Source organism: Typopeltis vanoorti, chromosome 1 (genome assembly GCF_054136105.1).
Source record: "Typopeltis vanoorti isolate ZY-2024b chromosome 1, IOZ_Tvanoo_1.0, whole genome shotgun sequence".
Classification (NCBI taxonomy): domain Eukaryota; kingdom Metazoa; phylum Arthropoda; class Arachnida; order Uropygi; family Thelyphonidae; genus Typopeltis; species Typopeltis vanoorti.
The window spans coordinates 107,919,463-107,942,728 of record NC_143549.1 but is presented as its reverse complement, the minus strand read 5'-3'; the positions used below and the strand labels follow the sequence as shown (position 1 = coordinate 107,942,728).

General features: G+C 35.8%; 1 protein-coding gene across 4 annotated transcripts in view; it reads right to left on the bottom strand.

The window, feature by feature from the left end:
• Positions 1-23,266, bottom strand: part of mor (SWI/SNF- related protein mor) — a 442,374-nt gene that overhangs the window by 299,591 nt on the left and 119,517 nt on the right. For all 4 annotated transcript variants that reach the window (XM_090398829.1, XM_090398819.1, XM_090398811.1 and 1 more), the window contains exon 6: positions 4,134-4,209. In XM_090398829.1, coding sequence (XP_090254955.1) covers positions 4,134-4,209 — 76 coding nt within the window. The remainder of the gene's footprint in view (positions 1-4,133; positions 4,210-23,266) is intronic.

The following is a 23,266-nucleotide window of genomic DNA, read 5'->3' as shown; positions in this document are numbered from 1 at the left end:
TAAAACTCCTTTTTTACACTTTTCAGGGGACTGATGGAAAAAAGTAAATAGCAGGAAATGTAAAAAAAAACATTAAAAAAAAGGCTAAAATATGACTTACTACTAGTATGTGAGTCTACCTACTCGATTACAAAATTTAATAACTGCAAATAAATGAATTTACAATTACAATACTTACATTTATCTATTTAAAAAAATCTTTAATTGTTGATTGTTTTTGCTTTTCGTTTTTTATTTATTTATTTATTTTTTTGACATAGTGCCAGATTGCTTGACTTGAGTTCAATGCTTGACCTGTTTTTTACTATCGTGTTCAAACTGGACACGGAGAGTTCAAGATCTTTTGCTAAATACACACGTGTTCCGGCATGTCAATCTACACATCACAGAATTGCCATCTTTTCTTCTACCGAAATACATTTTCTGTCTTTTTTCTCCACGTTACTAATACGGATAATCCACCACCGCAACTTGAAAGCAACTTTCACACACTAAATTACGTAGCAGAAATTCTGAAATATCAATTTGTACTGTGATTGAAAAATCACGGTATCGTTCATCACTACATTACTGCTGAAATCGTGCAGGTCACTGTCATAGCGAAAGCAAAACTACAGCTGAAAGCAACGCCATCTGGGAACAGAAATGCGCAGATTTCTGCAGAAATCGATTTGAAAATCAGTACTGCCACCCGAGAAAAAAAACGCAAATCACCGGAAATAACTTCCACATCAAGTTGTTAATGGCGGGAAAACATTATATTGTAAGAATAGGCCTTAAGATGGGACCAACGGAAAATGACGTAAATGGCAGGAAAACGTAAATTGTGGGAACGAAAAAACGGGGTTTTACTGACTAGAAACACCGAGATAAGACAAAAACTTTAATTAGAACACAACTAGTTTCATCGGAATGCCAACTTCTTCAGGTGTACATACTATCACAAAAAACGGGAAAACTAGCAAGATAAAAAGGTGAACTTCGCACATAAACAATAACAGTCAGAACTGGCATCCACGTGGCAGGTCTAGTGCGAGGCATTAGTGAGTGGGAACTATCTCGAGAACACCAAAATTGAATTACTGTGCTGTGTGAATCAGGTAAGCTATAACTTAAAATTATTGTTCATGTATGTGTGTGTGTGTGGGGGGGGGGGGGGGGGTCCAGAACTATTTCTTTCGATTCTAAGTTGCATCTTTCCAATTCATCAGGGCATTTATGGATATTTGTAGTAAGATTCCAGTCTATCTGGTGTACCGGAGAGGATGCTTGCACGGGTTCTGTTGTAAGAGATATCACATTGATGCTCTTAGAGTCTTAGTGAGACAGACTTATCGGTTTGCCCATAATATGGCTTCCCTTGACTATAGATGATCTTATATACTCCTGGGAACTGAAGTTGGTGATGTTTTGGCTTAGGCTGACTCAGGAAAGAACGAAGTTTTGGTAGGGTAGTGAAGTAAGTTCTAATATTAAATTTCTTCATAATTTTCGCCAATTTGGGTGATAAAGAACTCACACAGAGTAATGGAATGTGTGCAATGGGATTAGAGTTATCTTCCTGCCGAGGTTGGAGACATGGGTATAGACGGTTAGAAATGCTTCGAAGTGAGTAACTGTTGTTTAAGAAAGTGCTTTTGAGGTGGTTAAATATGATTTGAAGATCTTCTTCTTCTGAAATTAGAGATCTTGCACAATGAGCCAGAGTGGTGATAATTCCGAGTTTCTGCGGAGGAAAGTGATGAGAGGAAGCATGCAAGTATCTGTCCGTATGAGTTGTTTTCTGAAAAATAGAAAATTTGAGACAATTAGGCATTCTAGTAATCTTTAAATCTGAAAAGGAGAAGACACTGTTCACCTGAAGTTCTGATGTGAATTTGATGTTATGGTGGCGGTTGTTCAAATGATCTAGGAAAGTTTGTAAATTCTCTGGACCATATTCCCAGATGAGGAAGATGTCATCTATGTATCGAAGTCACAGTTTGGGTTTTAGTGTAGCACTAGAAATTGCTTTTTCCTCAAAGTCTTCAAGAAAAATATTGGCTAACACTGGAGACAAAGGGCTATACATAGCTAGGTGCCGGTTTGTTTAAAGATTTCTCCTTCAAATAAGAAATAGCCAGAGTTTACACAATGCATTAATAAGGAGAAAAAATTTTTGGAGAGTTTGTTTTTAAGAGATTGAAGACTTCTTCGATAGGAACATTTTGTAAAGAGAGAAACAATATCAAAACTGACCATTCTGTCAGACTCGAGTTGTAAATTTTTTACCTTAGATATAAAATCCGCAGAGTTCTTGATATATGAAGAAGAATTACCAGAGAGATGTTTTAAGGATGAGGCAAGGTATTTTGACAGGTTGTAAGTGAGTGAGTCAATGCATTCAACTATTGGTCTTAAAGGTGTGTCTGCTTTGTAGATCTTTGGAAGGCCGTATAAATGGGGAATCAGCAGATGAAGAGAACAAAGAGATAACCTGGTGTGTCTTGGAAGTTCCGAAGTTGACTTGAGAAGGTTATTGGTCTGGTTGTGAAGTTCTCTCATAGGGTCACTTTGTGGAAGAGAGTAAGTATTAGACATTAATAATTCATTAATCTTGGTGTGGTTAATCAGATCTGTTAAGGATCTTTACGGCCTTCCAAAGATCTTCGTAGATAGCTTTTTTTTCAGCACGAGATAAATTATCTGGAGGAGGATGACTGTTGTTAATTGTAAAAATAGCTTATATTCTGAGTAGGTTCACTACTTGTTTTGGGAGATGTGAGGCAGCCTTTTCTATTTTGGTGAGAAAGAGTTCCTTTGAAATAGAGGTAGGAGACAGGACGAAGTTGAGCTCATTAGAAAGTACGCTTATTTCTGTTGAAGAAAGGGATTGTGAAAATTTGTTTATGACAACATTTTTTAGGTCCTGTAAAGGAATGGAAGATGGACGAGTTTGCTCCTGTTTAAGGCAATTAAATTTCCTAATAAGAGACAATTTATTGATGTGTTGGGTTCTAGAAGCAGGTGTGAGCTGATATTTTTAACCTCATTCCAAGATGTGTTATCTAAAGATGATTCCAGGCTGTTTTCTAATGCATCTTTTTTTAAAGAATACGGAAGCTAAAATATATTTTGTGTCCGCAATTCTTTCATTTAACAGTTCAAGTTTTGCTCTAAGGTCGATACTATGTGCATGCTTTGTGCATATAGATTCCTTAAAGCGTACACATAGTATCTACCTTAAAGCAAAACTTGAACTGTTAAATGAAAGAATTGCAGACACAAAATACATCCATAAATGCCCTGATGAACTAGAAAGACGCAACTTAGAATCAAAAGAAATAGTTCTGGACCCCTCACACATGAACAGTAATTTAAGTTATAGCTTACCTGATTCACATAGCACAGTAATTCAATTTTGCCATTCTTGAGATTGTTCTCACTCACTAACACCTCACACTACACATGCCACACAGACACCAGTTCAAACTTGACTGTTGTTGTTGTTCCTAACTTGTTTATGTAAGAAGTTCACCTTTTTATCTTGCTAGTTTTCCAGTTTTTTTGTGATAGTATGTACACCTGAAGAAGTCGGCATTCCGATGAAACTAGTTTTGTTCTAATTAAAGTTTTTGTCTTATCTCGGTGTTTCTAGTCAGCAAAATTCTTATATAAAAAATGTCTACAATCCGAGTAAATACACTCAATATATATATATATATATATATATATAAAACAGTACTTGTATTATTTTTTATATTTTTACTGAAGCAATGTGTCAAGTTTGTTGTGCATGTGGACTCTATTGATGCAACAGAACTCGCACTGAAAAACGCACTTTTCATCTTATACAATTGATGTCCATTTGAATTAGGTCATGTTCAATCTCTCAATAAATTATGCTTAATAAACATATATCAACAATACCATATACTGAAAAAAAAAAAAACCCCGACTAGTTCTCTTCTAGTTAAATTTCACTCTTATAAACATGCAAAAATAAAGAATTTATTTGTGATATTCAAAGCTATATTGGTCATTTGGGTGGTTAAAATTTCCAAAGTATACTAAACAATTTACCTAAATTCTACTACAATTACTTTCTAAAACAATTTTATTTCATAATATGTGCTTAACAAGAAATAGTAAACCTCGTATGGTCCAGATGTTGGTCTAGGGGACTCTGGCTCTTGATCAATATCAATACCTGTTACCCAGGTGTCATAACTGTAAAAACATATAAAAACTATTATTATCAATGCAGAAAAATTTTCACTTGGTTTATTAATATAATACAGCATACAAGAAATCATACACTAAAATCTTTCACATAATATATGCTGTCGGGACAAGGCATTTACCACTGTCCAGTTCCAAGACAATTTGTATGAAATCAACCTCTTTGATAAATGTCAACATGCTATTATTATAATCCTAAGGAATTTTTTTTTTATTTGCCTATACTTGGGTATAATATGGATGAAATACAAATAATTTACAAATGATCTCAGATACAGAATTTTCAGAATTTTGTTAAAAAAATAAAATAAATAAGATACATAATTGTCCTTTTTTGTATAAACTTCTGCTGAGTTAACTCTTAACTCATAGCAGAAGTGATCTGTTTACTGAAAAGACATGTCCCTATTATTATTAGGGGTTTGATTTGATTTGATTTTTATGGCACAAAGACATCAAAAGTCATACTGCTGTGACCAGAACACAGGTCACAGCAGTACATATGGTAACTGGTTAGTAGGACAATCATAAACATCCATGCCCCTGGTGGGATTCGAATCTGCAGCACCTTGGCTGGAGAACAGATATGCTAACCACTCAGCCAGCATGAATGTATGAAGGTGAAAGAATCACAAACATGCATGGTCAGTGGTTCTCAACCTTTTATGCTTCACGTACCTCCCACCCAGAAATGTGTATGTGATTGACGTACCCCTTGTACAGAAAGATAAAACTATAGTTATAGTATAACAATGGGAATAAAATAACACACATTAAATTTTGTATTCATAATGTGTGTATGTATATATATGAGGTGGTATCAAAAAGTTTTGAGACTAGCTCTGTTTACGAGAAATTACTTTATCTACATTTACACACATCACCTTCAAAATAGTCCCCTTGCATATCAATAAGGCACGCCCAGCGTTCTTGCCACTTCTGGAATGTGTCTTGGAAGTCTTCTTTTTGAAGCATGTCAAACACCTTCTGCGATTCGCACTGGATCTCCGCAATGGTGTCAAAACGGTGACCTCTGAGGTGGATCTTCATCTTCAAAAAGAGGGCAAAGTCTGCAGGAGCCATATCTGGCGAGAAGGGTGAGTGCGGAAGTGAGATCATGTTGTTTCTGGCGAGAACTCACTTGTGAGGAGAGCTCGGTGACAGGGTGCATTGTCATCGTGGAGCATCTAGTTTTTCGTGCGCCACAGATCTGGTTGCTTTCGCCGAATGTCCTCCTTCAGACACCTTAAAACCTGGCAGTAGAACTCGCTATTGACGGTCTGGCCCCTGAGGATGAATTCTCGATGCACAATGCCGCAAATGTCGAAAAAGACAATGAGCATGCACCTGTCTTTCCTTTTTCGGTCGTGGAGATGATGGGCTCTTCCACTATGAAGACTGTTGCTTCGTCTCAGGGTCGTACCCGTACACCCAAGTTTCATCACCAGTAATGATCCTTGACAGGAAGGATGGGTCATTCAAGTCACGCTGATGGAGTTCTTGACAGACTTCGACACGGTGTTCCTTCTGCTCCTGGGTCAGCAGCCTGGGGACAAACTTGGCAGCAACACGGTGCATGTTCAAATCACATGTGAGGATTGCCTGGACTGTTCCATGTAACACACCGACAATGGCAGCAATGTTGTGGAGTGTTCTCCGACGATCCTCATGCACAAGTTGCCGAGTGGTTTCGACATTTTTGGGAGTTGAGCTCGTTGAAGGTCTTTCTGATCTCTCAGGAAGACCTTCAAGTGATGTTCTTCTGCTCTTGAAGCACGTGTGCCACTCAAAACACCTTAAACGACTCATTGCAGCATCGCCGTAAACTTGCCAAATCATGTCAAACGTCTCTGTGGCAGATTTTCCGAGTTTCATGCAGAATTTTACGTTTGCTTTGTTCTAACTTGCTGTCCATGATGAAATCGCAGATGTGGTAACGCAGGTGGTTAGAATAGCATCAGTTGCACAGCTCCCGATGTACACAGGACGATGTCTTTTGGCACACTTACTTATGAAGGTAGGTGCTCCCTGTGACTGTGCATGCAGCCTTGTGCTGCCATCTGTTGGCGTGTTACAAACCTAGTCTCGAAACTTTTTCATACCACCTCGTATATATATACACACACACACACACATTAAATTTTGTATTCATAAATTACATATATCAATAAACACAAAGAGTGACATGAACAATTTCACAAATCTTATAAAATTATAAACATTTTACTGGGTAATCATTGAGATTGTTGCACTTGTTTACGCTTGCTAGTTCATCAATGGTTGGGATTATCTTGCTAAGGTAGAGTCGCAACTCATCATTGACATCCAGCCTGTTCCTATATTTCTTTTTTAAAGCAGTTAAAGGTGAAAAACCAGTTTCACATAAACAAGTTGTTGTGAAAGGTAAGAAATATTTGAGTGCAATTTTTGAATAAGTTCGGATATTCCTTCTCCATTCCAATCCAAAAACTAATCAATGATTTTTTTTTGGAATGAATGATTTTTAAACTATTGTCAGAAGATATCTCAATCAACTCTTCTTTTATTGGACAATGGAAGCTTACATTTTTCCAAATCAAATGTGAAGGGGGGTTTTGAATCCATTCTTGCATTTCATCAGGAAATGGAAAATATTGCCATATAAGAGTTTTAAGAGTGCTTAGGTGAACAATTATTTGTTGCCTGATGTCGTCAAAGCCTGCAATCATTTGCTCATTTTCTTTAAGAAATGAATCTAGCGCTGAAATTGGTCACAGCTGTCCTTTTTAATTCCGTTTTCCCAGAGATAAATTTTTTTCCCCATGGCCTTTGTTTTCTTCTCAACATAAAACATGTCAACATTGTCTCCTTGCAATGATAAGTTCTAAATATTCATTTTTTCAAAAATATCAGCTAAATATGCTAACCATAGAAGCCATTCTAAGTCTTGTAGTCTCAACGGAAGTCTGAACTCGTCGATGAAATAAAGGTGTACTTCATTGTGCAGTTCAATTAAATGGCAAAGAACATTTCCTAATGACAACCAAAATACTTATGTGTGAAGCAGCGATCTCTTATGCAGGCTACCCATTTCTTCACAGATAATTGACAAAAGTTGAGACTTCAATGGTTGGGTTTTCATGAAATTAACCATTTGTACACTTTCATCCAGAACTATATTTAAATCAGGGAGAAACTTAGTTATCAGCACTTCACGGTGAAGACAATGAGTGATTATTGCACCAGAACTCATATTCTGGTGCAACTTGTTTTATATGACCTGCTAGTCCTCTGATATAACCACTCATTGTTTTTGTTCCATCAATACATACAGAAATACAATTTTTCCGTTCAAGGTTGTTTTTGGCAAAACATGATTCATTCATATTAAAAATATCCTCACCCACAGTGGAAGTTTTGAGAGACTTACAAAATAAAATATCTTCAAATATTGCATCCTGGAATGCTCCACACACAAAAACAAGTAATTGAGCTAGCCCAGATACGTCTGTAATCTACTTGTATGGCAAACCAAGGACTACACTGAATAGCCTGAATGAGTTGGTCTTTAATATTACAGGCCATATCTTTAATTCTCCAGGAAACTGTGTTGTTTGACAAAGGAACGGTTCTGACAAGGGTTCTTGTATGTTTGGACAAAAAGTGGCTATTTTTTCCACTGCTAGAAGAATGAGTGACTCGATTTTTTGTGTGAGCCCTTCCAGCTTTGGCAATTTGAAGGCTTGCTTTGTAAGATGCTTTAAGTGCACTTTCATTTTCTTCTATACCAGAAAAACGATTAATTCAGGTTTTTCTACTACTCAAGCCTTCCAAAATACGTTCGAAATAGCTTAAGGGCTTATTTTTTAAATGCTCATATTGTTGCCAGCCTGGTTGGCCGAGTGGTTAGCGTATCCGCTCTCCAGGCAAAAGGCTGTGGGTTCGAATCCTGCATTGGGCTTGGATATTTGTGTTGGTCTGTGAAAATACTAGTGGTGGTGGGCAGTAGATGGCATTGGTGTAGATGCGGTTCGTTGTAGTTGGTGGATTGAGTGGTGGAGAGAGTTGTACAGTAAGCCCTCCCCTCGATGAGTCTTTGGACTCCCTGGAGGTGTCATGTAATAATAATAATAATAATAATAATAATAAGAGATGATTTCATAAATTTGGTTCTGCTAAATTTACTGTCCATGTAAAGCTAAATTGTAAATATGAATCATGATATTTATGTTTTTTTAATTTTTTTTTATCACTTGATTGTTATAAAATTAAGTGGATATTAAATCCAGCATTATTTCAAATGCTGAACATAGAAACTATAAACGTTTCGTATGAAATTTGACCAGAGAGCTTATGGGTATACACTTTGCAGCATTTACGAGTTGCCCTAGCCAGACCTTGTAGGAGAGATGATCACTATGCCCAAGAGTACATATATTCCCCTCCTACTGGTTCATTTTGATAAGTTTTCACTGGCCTGACAGCTGTTTCAAACTAACTGGTTTTCATCAGAGACCAGGCAGAAACCTAAGAGAGCAAAAACTCTTTCACTACTAAGGAACTTGAAACATCTGAGAGGTGTATTTGTCTTAAGAGAACTCTCGGTCTGCATGTAAAAGTATTTACTAAAAATAAAGAGCCAAAAGGATTCACTTTGGCGATGCAAAAAATTATAAAAATTAAGTGGATATTAAATCCAGCATTATTTCAAAGCCGAATATAGAAACCATAAAAGTTTCGTATGAAATTTGACCAGAGCTTACGGAATACACTCACCGGTATTTATGAGTTGTAGTAGCCAGACCTTATAGGAGAGATGATCGCTATGCCCGAGCCAATAGAAGGGGAATATATGGATGCTTGACGAAACGATTTAAAATAGTTTAATGCTCCTAATATTTCATAACTGTTAGAGAAACATCTTCAATGTTATAATATGAACACTGCCCCCCCATACACACACACATACAGTAAAGTGACATACAGCAGACTACAGCCCTACCTGCAGCTGCCCTCAAAAGAAATCCTAGAAATTATGGATGTGTTAAACTTCCCAAATTATGAAAAACAGTAGTTTTTAGGCACTCAATTTAGCAGCTATATGGGAGCTACTAACACCCATAGTGGCAACCTTCCTACTAGGTCACTAGTTTATTCCAAAGTTTCACTTTGTGTTGCTTATATAATTGTTACAATTTATGTTCTTCTCCCCTCCAAAAGACATCTCTAACACATTCCTGGATGCTAATAATATCAAGTTCTTTCCTAATATCCTCGTTTTTAATGTGATATTGCCATTGATGCCACCTGTTCACACTGTTACACCCTGATACCTTAAGAATGTAGAATTCTCAGCTATCATGGTGTAACATGAAGAGGAAATAAAATAAAACCCCTGTATAAAAGCTAATAGATGAATTATTTAAAGGAAAGAAAAATGTTCTTGCATCCAAGTAAAATATATATAAAAAAAAAGGAATATATTAGTGTTGTGATAAAAAAAAACATTTAGCTAAGTAAGACAGAAAGGATTAGTCATAAGAAATTGTATGTGAGAGGCTAGAGATTAAAATATTAAGTAAATTCTTAAAAATTTGGAAGGGGGGGTTAATTTAGAGGCTAGCAAAAGAAAAACAATAGACTATCGCTCAGGGTCAATTCCCGGATTCGAGACATCGTCACGAGCTCACCGACCAAAGGATGTTTGGCAGAAAAACGCCACCCTAATTGGTCGGTGAAGTCGAATCAAGTAAGGGGCAGAGAAAAGAAATTAAAGTGGGTGCCGTTAGGAGTCAAGGTATAAAAGGGTTAGAGCCCCCCCCCCCCCCCCTAATTTTGTGGCAAAGCATAGTAATTTTTTTATCATTTGATTCTGTGCAAAGTATCCAAGGCATGGTCAGCTAGCCCTGACAGACCATACTTGTGACGACAGATGAATTTTTTTATGTTCTTCTAGGTCAGTGCTTCCCAAACTTATGGATGTAAAGGCCCCTTTGGAAAAATTAAAATATTTCATGGCCCCCCCCATCGAAAAAAAAATCGCAATTAGACATATATTATTATAACATTTATTGTATTTATATTCAATATAAAACATACACAGCGAATATTGCAAAAATCAATTGGAAATATTACATTTTTAGCATTTTACGTACACATTTGAAATATTACACTTAGTCTTAAAACATTTTAAATTATTTGTTTTCATTATTTCATGGCCCGCCTTAACAAAACTGATGGCCACGGCCCACAGTTTGGGAAGCACTGTTCTAGGTGGATAGTAGATCTTTCAGTTTGACAAAATATGATAAGTTGTAGGAACAAGGAAGTTCTGTAGACACCTGGAATAGAGAGATAAGGTAGGGAATCCTTGGGAGAGCAGATGAGAGAAGCCAACTTCATATGAGGTTTGACAAAATATGATTGTACTTTTTTTTTTTTACAGTTCTGGATATTTTTTCTGAGGTGCCCTGGATATTAGGAACAATGATAACGTTACTACATTTAGCATGTTGAGAGGGATGGGAGGATTAATTAATTTGTTGATATATATATATATATATATATATATGGTTTTACTCCATATCCCAAGTAAGCAAACAGACAAACAAGTCAAGTTTGCGCCTGCAAGTGTTGAAATTTAGCTGATCCTGCACGTAGTGCAAGACCAAGGCAGCTTTGTGGTAAAAGTAGAATAAGCTATGGTCACTAATCTTAATATTTACCCTTAATGCAAAGCACATCTCCTGGAGGAGATGTATGATACTTTGTATTAAAGGCAAGGGGCCACTACCCAGACCGGTTTAGACCTTTATTGAGGTCCTCAGTGGGAGCCAGGCTAGAAATACCAAGATTTTAGTAATACACAGCTCATAAGTATTTTACCAAAACAAGTTACCATAAGGTGCTTTAACCTTATTAAATAAAAATCTCAGGAGGAGATATAAATGTAGAAAGTATTTTACCTTGGGTATAAAAAATGTTAAAGATACCAAGCTATTTTAAACCTGGTTTTACTCCATATCCCAAGTAAGCAAACAGAAAAAGACGTCAAGTGCAAGTGTTGCAAGTCTAGCTGACCCTGCACGTAGTGCAAGACCAAGGCAACTCATAATAAAAGTAGAATAAGCTCTGATCACTAATCTTAATATTTACCCTTAATGCAAAGCACATCTCCTGGAGGAGATGTATGATGCTTTGTATTAAAGGCAAGGGGCCACTACTCAGACCGGTTTCAACTTTATTGAGGTCTCATCAGTGGGAGCCAGGCTAGAAATACCAAGATTTTAGTAATACAGAGCTTATAAGTATTTTACCAGAACAAGTTACCATAAGGTGTTTTAACCTTATTAAATAAAAATCTCAGGAGGAGATATAAATGTAGGAAGTATTTTACTTTCTACATTTACTTTCTACACACTTAATAATACTTTCTACACACACACACACACACACACACACACACACACAGGTATCCCTTGATTAACGAGATTAATTCCTCGATGTTACCGTGTATATCAAAATCGCATTAATCAAATATAATAACACTGGCCAACACAATTTTTGCTGACTTTTATATGAGACTTGTTTTTTTACTAATTTGGGTGCGCTGATTTCAAATACCAAACCCATTTTTCTCTATCACATCAGGTTTTTCCTCTATGGCATTTTCTTTTTGCTAATTTGTAAGTTTTTGATAGTTTTAAGGAGGCAGTACTATTTAGAGGATCAAAAAAATCGATTTTTTAATATTATTTTCTGAAAGTATGTACTTTTAAAAATCTGTTCCTAACTTTTTATTAAGAAATTCGAAAAATTCCCGAAGATATAGCCTATTATTCAAAGCGGTGCGCAGATCAGAATCGGAGTACTCACCGCTCTCGCTTGTTAGTAAACGTCCTTTATAAATTGGCACGGCTATTTCATTGGAAAGCAACTGGACGAATTGCTGAGTTGAGATTTGGATACACATAAAAGTCTGAACTAAACAAAAATAGCAATCATCTACGTGATTTTTCAGTTCACGCCATGTCACTGGAATGCCAAAAGCTAATTTTTGGCGTTTTCCCTTGCTCCACTGTTGTAAATTTTCTACACGACTTACACACTTTATTTGGAGCCCATGACTTGCCCTGATCTGCAATTTTTACGTCAAAGTATGCAAAGTACACTTTCTTAACGAAATCAGTGATATTTGTCCTTTGACTGGGAACAGTAAAGCTGCCACAAATGTAGCAGAAGGAATCTACACTATTGACACAATTTTGAGTAGTAGACATGTATTTTCTTCACTGCCGACCAACATGCAATTAACAAGACAAAAAAAAAAAACAGAGACTTTATTGAAACGTTATAAGTACTTTCGTACTTTCACGATCGATTAACGATTGACTGATTTCGATCATTTAGGTGATGAAAAGTAGGCGATGACAACTGCCTAAAACAAATGAATGCTATATGCGGTATAGTGGACAAAGAATTCATTTGTTTTAGGCAGTTGTCATCGCCTACTTTTCATCACCTAAATGTATTAGGTCGGTTATCGGCCTCTCTCGCATTCAAAGCACCAGTACGTGCCGTTGCAGGTTCTTATGCATTTATTCGTTTACTAACAAGCGAGAGCGGTGAGCACTCCGATTCTGATCTGCGCACCGCTTTGAATAATAGGATATATCTTCGGGAATTTTTCGAATTTCTTGATAAAAAGTTAGGAACAGATTTTTAAAAGTACATACTTTCAGAAAATAATATTAAAAAATCGATTTTTTTTGATCCTCTAAACAGTACTGCCTCCTTAAAACTATCAAAAACTTACAAATTAGCAAAAAGAAAATGCCATAGAGGAAAAACCTGACATGATAGAGAAAAATGGGTTTGATATTTGAAATTAGCGCACCCAAATTATGAAAAACAAGTGTCAGATCATAATCAGCAGAAAAAAAATCAATGTAAAAATTACAATTCATTCATGATCAATTACTGTATTAATAATTCATTTTATATAGTACTCTACTGTTTTAGGAAAGATAAAAAATTAATGCAAAGTAAATGTTTAATAAATGCTTATACCTACATTAGTTAACCTTTTTTTGATAAAAAATTGCAGTATCAAGAGTCATGAACAGTTTTGGTTTTTTTCTTATAAGCATAAATTCTACAATAACAAGCAAAATTACTCTCTAGACCTCATCAAACAAGCATTCTTCAATTAACATGTGGATCCATATCCATTACTTGCTGCTTAAGCGATTCTAAACTGCGAAATATTCCATCCAGTTCTTTGATTGTGATCTCCACTAGCACATCATCATCAATTCCATTTGTTCGTTGTCTTCATATGCGCGTTGCTGTTCAATTTTAAGAAGATTGTTGTCACTGAAATCTTTTGAATTTGAATCCAATAATTCTTTAATCTTCTCCATCAATACCATCAAAACCAAGGTCTTCACCAATTGTAGGATTGTTTTCAAAATCCTGTTCACAGGATTTTGAAAACCACCAGTCATTAGTGCATTCTGGCAAAAGGTTTTTCCAAACAGTGCTCATGCAGCTAGAAGACACTTGCTCCGAAGAGTCATGAATGTTTTCAATATTGTGTGTTTAATGATAAAATTTTTCCAAAATTCTTGGAGTGTAATCGCATTTTCTCCTGCCTTTGAGAATGTCTTTTTAAGAAAACAGGCTCTGGAAGCATGGCTGCGTGGGAGGAATGACATCCTCATGCTCACGACTTTCTTTCTCTCAGCCAGGAAACATTCCTTGAGGCTTGCATGTTTATCCGTGGTAAATTTAAAGGCATGTTGCCACATATAAAGGGAGTGTAGCAATTAATTTCGCTGTGTTAATCAAATCCTATGTTAAACAAGGTGTGTGTGTGTGTGTGTGTGTGTGTGTGTGTGTGTGTGTGTGTGTGTGTGTGTGTGTGTGTTCGGCATTGTAACCATTGGACAGGAAAGCCTGGCAAATAAAGGAGAGTTCAGCAGAACAGAGATTGGAGTCTCTTAATTGTTGAGAGGGAGAATGATGGGAAAGTTTGTTATGTATCTACCTGTATGGATGGTTTTCCTGTAAAGTGAGAAAAGAAAGGGGTGCCATTGGGAAGATAAGTGATTAGCGTACCTAGAAAAGGTAGGCTATTGTTATTTTCTTTTTCTATGGTGAACTGGATTCTGAGGTTCTGTCTGTTAAGATGGATTAAAAAATGTCTAACATGTTTGAGACATGGCCAAATACAGAACACATCACCAATGTATCATAGCCAGATAGAAGGTTTGAGAATAGCAGTATCAGGAGCCTGTTTTTCAAAATGTTCCATATAATAAAGTGCTGGGAGGGGGGAGGGGGGGGCTCATAGCTGTACCCTCAATCCGTTTATAAATAGTATATTTTCAAGTGAAGTAGCCATAACGAATGGTAAAATTAAAAAGTTCAATGATATCGGGAGGAAAAACATTTTTTTAGTAAATCAGAAGTTTTAGAAAGAAGGATAGCAGTAAAAAGAGAGGTGATATCAAAACTTATCATGTCATAATTATCTAAAACTAAATTTTACATTAAAGATTTGAAATTAGTGGAATTTTTAATAAAAGAAGAAGAATCACTGTAAGCAAGGTTAAGAATTTAACTAACTGTTTGGCTGATTTAAAAGAGGAGCAGTCAGAAGCATTACTATGGGATAGATAGGTTATCGTGTTTATGAATTTTTGGCAATAGATAAATATGAGGGGTAGGAACTGAACGGTTTTTTTTTTTTTTTTTTTTTAAACTATTTCAGGAGGCCAAGATGTGACATTTTTAAAAAGTATTTTTAATATTATTTAAATTAAGGGGATATTAAATCCCACATTGTTTTAAAACCGAATAAGAAACTCAAAGATCGGAATCAAAGAGTTTCATGCCGAATATAGTAACTATAAACGTATCGGCGACTACTAGCATAAGCTAAAGCACGTAGTTCAAGTATGTAGTACAAACTAGGGCAACTCGTAGCAAAGGTGAAGAAAGTTCTGATCACTATTCTTAGTATTATTTTCCATAATGTAAAACCCATCTCCTAGGAGATGTATGATGTTATACATTATGGTGGGAGGTCACTACCTAGACTGTTTCAATCTTTATTAAGATCTCATCAGTGAGTAGCTAGACCAAAGTATAATACTAAGGGTATAGCGAAAAGAACTTATATACTCTGCTATACGAGTTGTCAAAAAGGTGTACCCATAAATTATTTAAAGTAAAGAGCCAATAGGCTTCATTTTGGCGATGTAAAACATTATTTAAATTAAGGGGATATTAAATCCCACATTGTTTTAAAACCAAATAAGAAACTCAAAGATCGGAATCAAAGAGTTTCATGCCGAATATAGTAACTATAAACGTATCGGCGACTACTAGCATAAGCTAAAGTACGTAGTACAAACTAGGGCAACTCATTGCAAAGGTGGAGAAAGTTCTGATTGCTATTCTTGGTATTTTCCATAATGTAAAACCCATCTCCTAGAAGATGTATGATCTCCACCTTTACAATGAGTTGTCCTAGTTTGTACTACGTACTTGAACTACGTGCTTTAGCTTACGCTAGTAGTCGCCGATACGTTTATAGTTACTATATTCAGCATGAAATTCTTTGATTCCGATCTTTGAGTTTCTTATTCGGTTTTAAAAAATGTGGGCTTTAATATCCCCTTAATTTAAATAATGTTTTACATCGCCGAAATGAAGCCTATTGGCTCTTTACTTTAAATAAGTCTTTTTAATATTTTCTTTTGAGAATTAGAAAGATCATAATCCAGTGGTTTATAAGTAGTGCAGTCTCTAAGCAATACATTCATTTTTCAATTATATTCACTGGCATTAATGACCGTGATAGAATTACCCTTGTCGGCTCCAGTGATTATTATGCTACTGCCTTTGCATAATTTACAGAGAGAGTGGATAAGACTAAACAGTCATTTGTTTCGTGTCTTTTATTTCCATTTGCTTGATTTTAATGTAGTTGATGTGAGACGAAACTAGAAGGAACATGACATATATGGTGGACTTTTTGGTAGGCCTTGCACAAGTAGTTCAAATGTTCAAATAATGTCTCCAATCTTGATTCATTATGCTTCACATATGATGGCAGCAACCTGGAAGCTTCTTAAAACCATATTATCGTTATTATTATAAGAGACCTCCATGAAGTCAAAGACTCATCAAGTCTTTGACTTTGTGGAAGTCATACATCACCCACAACAGCTGTCAGCCACTTTTAAACTCATTCACAATAGATACACTCACTACTTTAAGGTGCAAACAGACAAACTGCTCCACTCATGGTTCTGTGAGAGAAAAATCTCTCTCTCACCCCTTTCTTAAATACATGCAAACTTAACTTCTATAAATGTCCCCTCATGCTCTACCAATGTTCCATATAATGAAAAATTTTATCAACAGATATCCTGCAACATCCTTTCAGAAGTTTATACACTTCTTTCACATCATATCTCTTTTTCTCCTATATACTAGCGTCTGCAGTCCACATACTATCAATCTATTCTCATAATTACCTATGGAATGAAGAGGTTATTGGGTTTATGAATTTTTGGCAATCCATATATAATTCCAAGATCTCAATATCATCTTTGAAGCTCTTCTTTGTAGCCTTTCCACAATTTCTTTATCACTTTAGAACCCAGGAGACCAAATTTGTACACAGAGTCTAGGTGTAATCATATCAAGCCTTGTAAAGAAACAAAATGACTCTTTTTTGTACGTGTCAATGTTCATTTCAACATCACAATTATCCTATGAGTTGTATTTGTAATTTCTGTTGTGACTTCTGAACTTCAACTTCCTATCTACCACAACTCCAAGATCTCTAACATCATCAGTTTCTCCAAGGTGGATGGTAGATAGAAATTCAATGAATATAATATGCAGTTGAATATCTAATCATTCCCAAATGCATAATTTTTCACATACTAACAGTGAATTGACAGCCATTATCATGTGCCCAACTTCCAGCCTATTCAATCATCCAAGTACTGTATATCAGTAGCATCTCTGATTTCCCTGCCCATCTTTCCATCATCGGCAAAACTGAACACCTCCTGTCAGACTCCTTACCATTAAATATTAATGGTAAGGAGTAAATCACTAACATACAGATCAAACAATAGTCTGAGGACTGATCCCTGGGACACACCACTGGTTACCTTAAGTTTGATATATTAACACTGTTCATATACCACTTTCTGATACCTGTCCTTTAACCACCTACTTATCCATGTCAATAGATTATATTCCAATCCCAAATTCTCCAGCTTATGGAAAAGCCTTTTAATGTGGTATCCTATTCAAATGCCTTAGCAAAGTCCAACAGTATCACTGCATCCATTCCCTTTATTCAACACGGCCATAACATCATTAAATAAGAGCAAACTGCTCAGACATGATCTCACTTCAGTAAACCTATACTATTCATTGCAAAGTATAGTATGTTTGTCAATCCATTTCTGTATGTGCATTCTTACCAGCTTCTCTAAAATTGTTGACTAAACTAGTCCATTATCAGTCAGACACATCAGTTTTTGCACCTGCCTTGTGCAATGGGATTATCACATATTCTTTACATTCTTTATTATCACATCTTTACATTCCAGGTTATACAACAGCAATAGAACCTCCTTTTTATTCACCTCTATCTCGTCATCCAATGTAGTGGCAGCACTGTGCACTACTTGATAGATGTTAGCAAAGTGTGTGTGCTCATTATGTGAACAATCACACCTATCCTTCCATATTCATTTTTTCTTTTATTGCACATAATGATAAAATTCCACTGAGCTGCCTTTAGTCTGTGCAGCCAATTTCTTTTTGTATTCCTACTTAGCATTCCATACAATAGTCGTAACTTTTTTAGCCTGTGCTTTATATATCTCATAACTCCTCTCACTCTTATTCTCATGAATAAGAGTGAAGGATCCCTTTCACCCCCATCCTATATGTTCTTCATACTCTAAGGACATATTCAGATACCATATTATTTAAGAATCTTTTCAAAGCTTCCCATACACTGATGATATCCTTCTCTTTCCGTAACTGTAATAGTTTTTCTACTATAACTTTCCAGTAGTTTCTAGTTTAGCATATAACTTTTCCTAATTAGAACATCCATATACTTAACTTCCTATTCAGTACAATGATCACCGTCATCATCTGGTGGGAAAGTTGCATCCTTAACTGAGACCCTATCCAATGCTATAATCAAATCTAACATGCATTGGCCTAGAGTTACTTTTCACATGCTGTGTAACTGGATTTCACATCCATGGATTGGGCAGCAGAGTTATCTCTACAAGCAATCAATGTTTGGATAATTTAAGTCACCCATAATAATTATTTGTTTAGCATCCTTCAGGATAATTTGGCAATGCATTTCTTCATCCCCAACTGAACTGTCAGGCCTGTAACAACACAACATATATTTCATCTTGTTAGTCTCCACTTCACACTAGACAGCCTCAAACTCAATGCTACATAGGACATTAGCTTTTGTGGGTTTCGATCTGATATTATTAATAGTACCCCTTTCTCTCCTCTTCTCTACTTCAATCCTAAAAAAATTGTGTCCATAACATTCTATTCCAGTTACTAAATCGGACTCCGAGAGCAAGGTTTCACTAATGCCAACAATTTCAGGCCACAACGTATTCGTCAAAAGCACAAACTCAACCACTTTGTTTCTAAATGTTCCTGGCATTTGTGCAAAAATAATAAGTTACCTCCTACTTTTTCGTATACTTACATCTGGAGTCTGCTTGACTCGATTGGACAATTTTCTCTTTTCCATCCCCAGGCACACTCAAAAAGTACAAACCCAAAGCATAGTTCACCTCTTCACCATACGAATAACCATGCTCATCGACATATTTATCAACAATTCTGCACATCCTAGCTGAATTACACACATTCTCAGCATTCCTCCCCAAGACGATCTTAGTTTCCCTGACTCACTGCATTAGATCTCACTCCAATAAATAATTTCTCTAAGCACCTGATGCCAAATCCATTAAGTGCGGGCCATTCCTCATATACAAGTCTTTCTACCATCATTCCATACAGCCAAAAAACTAACGCCCATTTCTTCTACATATCCTGCACACTGAATCATTTGCTATCATAACCCTTCTTCTATCGTAACTCATGACTATCACATCTTGATAATAAACTAACAATTTTTACTTTCTCATTCTTCTTCCAGCAATCCCTTCATGTCCTCTCTCTCTCTCATACTATCTTTATCACTAATGAAATCATTTGTGCCTGCAAGCTTTACTATCTCTTTTACTTTTTTTCTTTCTCTCTCCATTCATCACATCTTTTATTCTTGGGAAGCTCGATGTAGTAATTACGTCAATAGCAAATTTAATCATTGAATCACTTATATTATTCATGGATAACTTATTTCCATGCTATCCCTCTCATCATTCTGCTTAATTTTCTTTTCCTATCTTAGCCTTTGTAAATATTTCTGTACTTCTAACTTCCTGGTTGATTGTCAAATTCATTCCTTTAAATCTAAAAATTTCATGTGCCAATTTTTTTTCATTTGTGCCGTGAACATAAAAAGTTCTCATTTACAGGTTCGACAACGTTATCCTTAGCTTTTGATATAACTCTATTGTTCTGCCAAGTTTTTGGTGCTATTTTTAAAAATTATCTTAATTTCACAATGTCTTCAAATATGTCAGTGAATGTACTAAATACAATAAAGTCAATAAAAAACTGCAATAATATAGTAGGAAATACAATAACTAATCGGGGGGGGGGGGGGGGGGGAATTCAATCAAAAAGTCACTATCTTTACAGGATCTACAAACATCCATACTCAAAACAGTCTTGAACCAGACCAAACCAACATCATTAGGTTTGAAACAACATATCAGTTACTTGTAATACTTATTGAGATTATATGCCAGAAAATGTTAATAGTATAATTTTTAACTGAGAAATAGAGTTTGTGCTCTTCTTTACATGCCAAGATGAAAGTACCTTTCTTGTAATGACTTTAAAACACTAATTACAAGCAGAATATCTACTATAGGCAATGAAACATTTAAAGACATCAAATCTGAGCATGAAAATGAAAAGAATAAGATATTGAAATAATGTTGAATGTGTACCTTGTAAATAAGTATTTTACCCACACTTTTACCCATTTTCATTTTTATGTGATCTACTTAAACTCAGCTGTATATTGTTTCCCATTTCTTACTACATACAATGTAAGTGATGTTTTCAGTTGTTGAACATTAGAGAGACCTGCATTTCTTTCTTCTTTTCATGAGTGCTGCTAAAAAATAGCAGTACCCATGAAAAGAAAAAAGAAATGTAGGTCTCTCTCTAATGTTCAACGATGAAAACAGCTCACATTGTATATAGAAAGAAATGAAGCACAATATATAGCTGAGTAGATTTAAGTAGATAATATAAAAATGGGTAAAAGTGTGGGCGAGTTAAAATACTTATTTAGAGGATACATTCAACATTATCAATATCTTATACTTTTCATTTTCATTCTAAAATTTGATGTCTTTAAAAGTTTCATTGCTTATAATAGATATTTTTCTTGTAATTGGTATCTTAAAGTAATTACAAGAAAGTCAGTTTCATCTTAGCATGGAAAGCACAAATGCTAATATTCCTTAAGTAAAATTATACTATTAATCATTTTCTGGCATATAATCTCAATAAGTATTATGACAGTAACACAATGTTTTGTGATATTTCCAATCAACAACCATCTTGCAAACTAGTCCATTATATATCAGACCTTTCCCATAATGATATGTTTCATGCATATTTCTGGGAAAAGTAATTTTCTTTTATTATAAAGAAAATTACTTTTCTTTATAATATTTTTTTTTAAATTTTGATTTTCACAGGTTGCATTTGTAAATATAATTAAAAAGCATTAAAAAAAAACATGAAGAAACTCAGGTGTATGAGGATGAGGTATTAGATCTGTTACACAAACTGAATAAGAATTCAGCAATAGGGACTGATGGGATATCTGCACGTGTGCTAAAAGAGTGGTCAGCTGAACTGGCTATTCCTTTGACCAGGTTGTTTAATATGCCTCAGAACAGGGAAGATTCCGCTGAAATGGAAAGAATGTATGGTAATTCCGTTGCATAAGGGTGGTGTAAAGACCAATGTATCCAACTATCAACCAGTTAGCATCTCAGGAGTGGTGGGTGGTAAAGATTTTGGAGAAATTGGTCAGGGCTCGCATTCAGAAATGGGTGACAGTGAATCTTTACTTTACAAAGAGTAACATGGGTTTACTAAGGGAAGGTTATGTTTTAGCAACTTGCTCACATTCTATAACAATGTTACCATTGAACTAAACAAAGAGAATGGATACACCATGATATTTTTGGATTCTGCTAAGGCTTATGACAGAATACAGCATGGTAAGCTGTTGCATAAATTGGAGAATATGGGTTTGGATTATAGAATATTAGCATGGATAACAGGAATGCTGACTGACAGATATCAAAAAGTGGTATACGGTGATGTGAGTCTGCAATATTTAAGGTAACCAGTGGTGTATAGCACACCCACAGATACGAGACACTTCTGCGCATGTCAACAGAAGGAGAATCCATTCTGATAATAGGGTAATCAATCCAAATTGTGGGATGAGCTGTTTATTATTACACGTTGGAAAATTAACTTCTCTTTTATGATCATTGTAATTTTTAAAGTGGTAACTATTTTGCTTGTATAACAATTTTACCTATAAAGCACGTGATTTTGCATGTTGTTGACCAATCCGTTCATCGCCTTATTTCTTTCTCTCCTTCAACATGAATCAACTCGGCAGTCTTCCAACGATAGCTCTCCCTTCTGTGGTTGGACTATACCACAAGGATCAGTGCTTGGTTCACTGTTATTCAATCTGTACATTAATGATATTGGAAAGGATTTGACAGCGACATACAGCTATTTGCTGATGACAAAGATAGATAGGGTAATCGGGAATACTGCAGATATGCAGTACTTGCAGAATGATTGCAATAGGCTAGAATTATGAACATGGGGAAAATGGATGTCAGTAAATGTAAAGTCATTCACTTTTGCATGATTAGATATCCAATGTCATATTATATTGGTGAGATTACGCTAGAAGAAACTGATGAGGCTAGGGATCTTGGAATGTTAGTAGATAGGAAGTTGAAGTTCAGAGGCTATGTGGCAAAGATTGCAAATACAACTCAAAGATAATTGCAATGCTGAAACGAATGTTCATATGTAAAGATAAGATCATTTTGCCTCTTTACAAGGCCTTGATAAGACCTTACTTGGACTATTGTGTGCAGGTCTGGTCTCCTGGTTTCCATTATTATTCTGATATTATTATTATTATTATTAAGAGAGAGAACTCCAGGGAGTCATCGAGGGAGGCCACATAATACACGTGCCAGCTATCATACTTATTCTTGAATTCATTCACACTGCTTGCACTCACAACATCAATGGCAATCCATTCCATTCACACACCACCCTGTGAGAGAAAAATCTAGCCCTCACCCCCTTCTTAGCGGCATTCATTCTTAGCTTCCAAGGATGCCATCTTGTCCTTTCCCCACCCTCCATAAATTGAAAAATTTAGTCAATTGAAATCCTGTATGACCCTGTATAATAGTGGAGAAAGTGCAAAGGAAAGTGTTAAAAATGATACCGGGATTGTGGAATACTGATTATGAACACAGATTGAGAATTGGTAGACTGTACACACTAGCAAACAGGAGAAAGAGAAATGATATGATTTGAGGGTTACAAACTTCTGAAAGGGTCATACAGGATTTCAGTTGATAGAATTTTTCAATTTATGGAAGGTGAGGAAAGGACAAGAGGGCATCCCTGGAAGCCGAGAATGAATGTTGTTAAGAAGGGGTAGATTTTTCTCTCATAGAGTGGTGAGTGATTGAAATGGATTCCCATCGGATGTTGTGTGTTCAAGCAGTGCGAATGAATTCAAGAACAAGTATGAAAGTTGCGGGTGTAGCATGTGGCC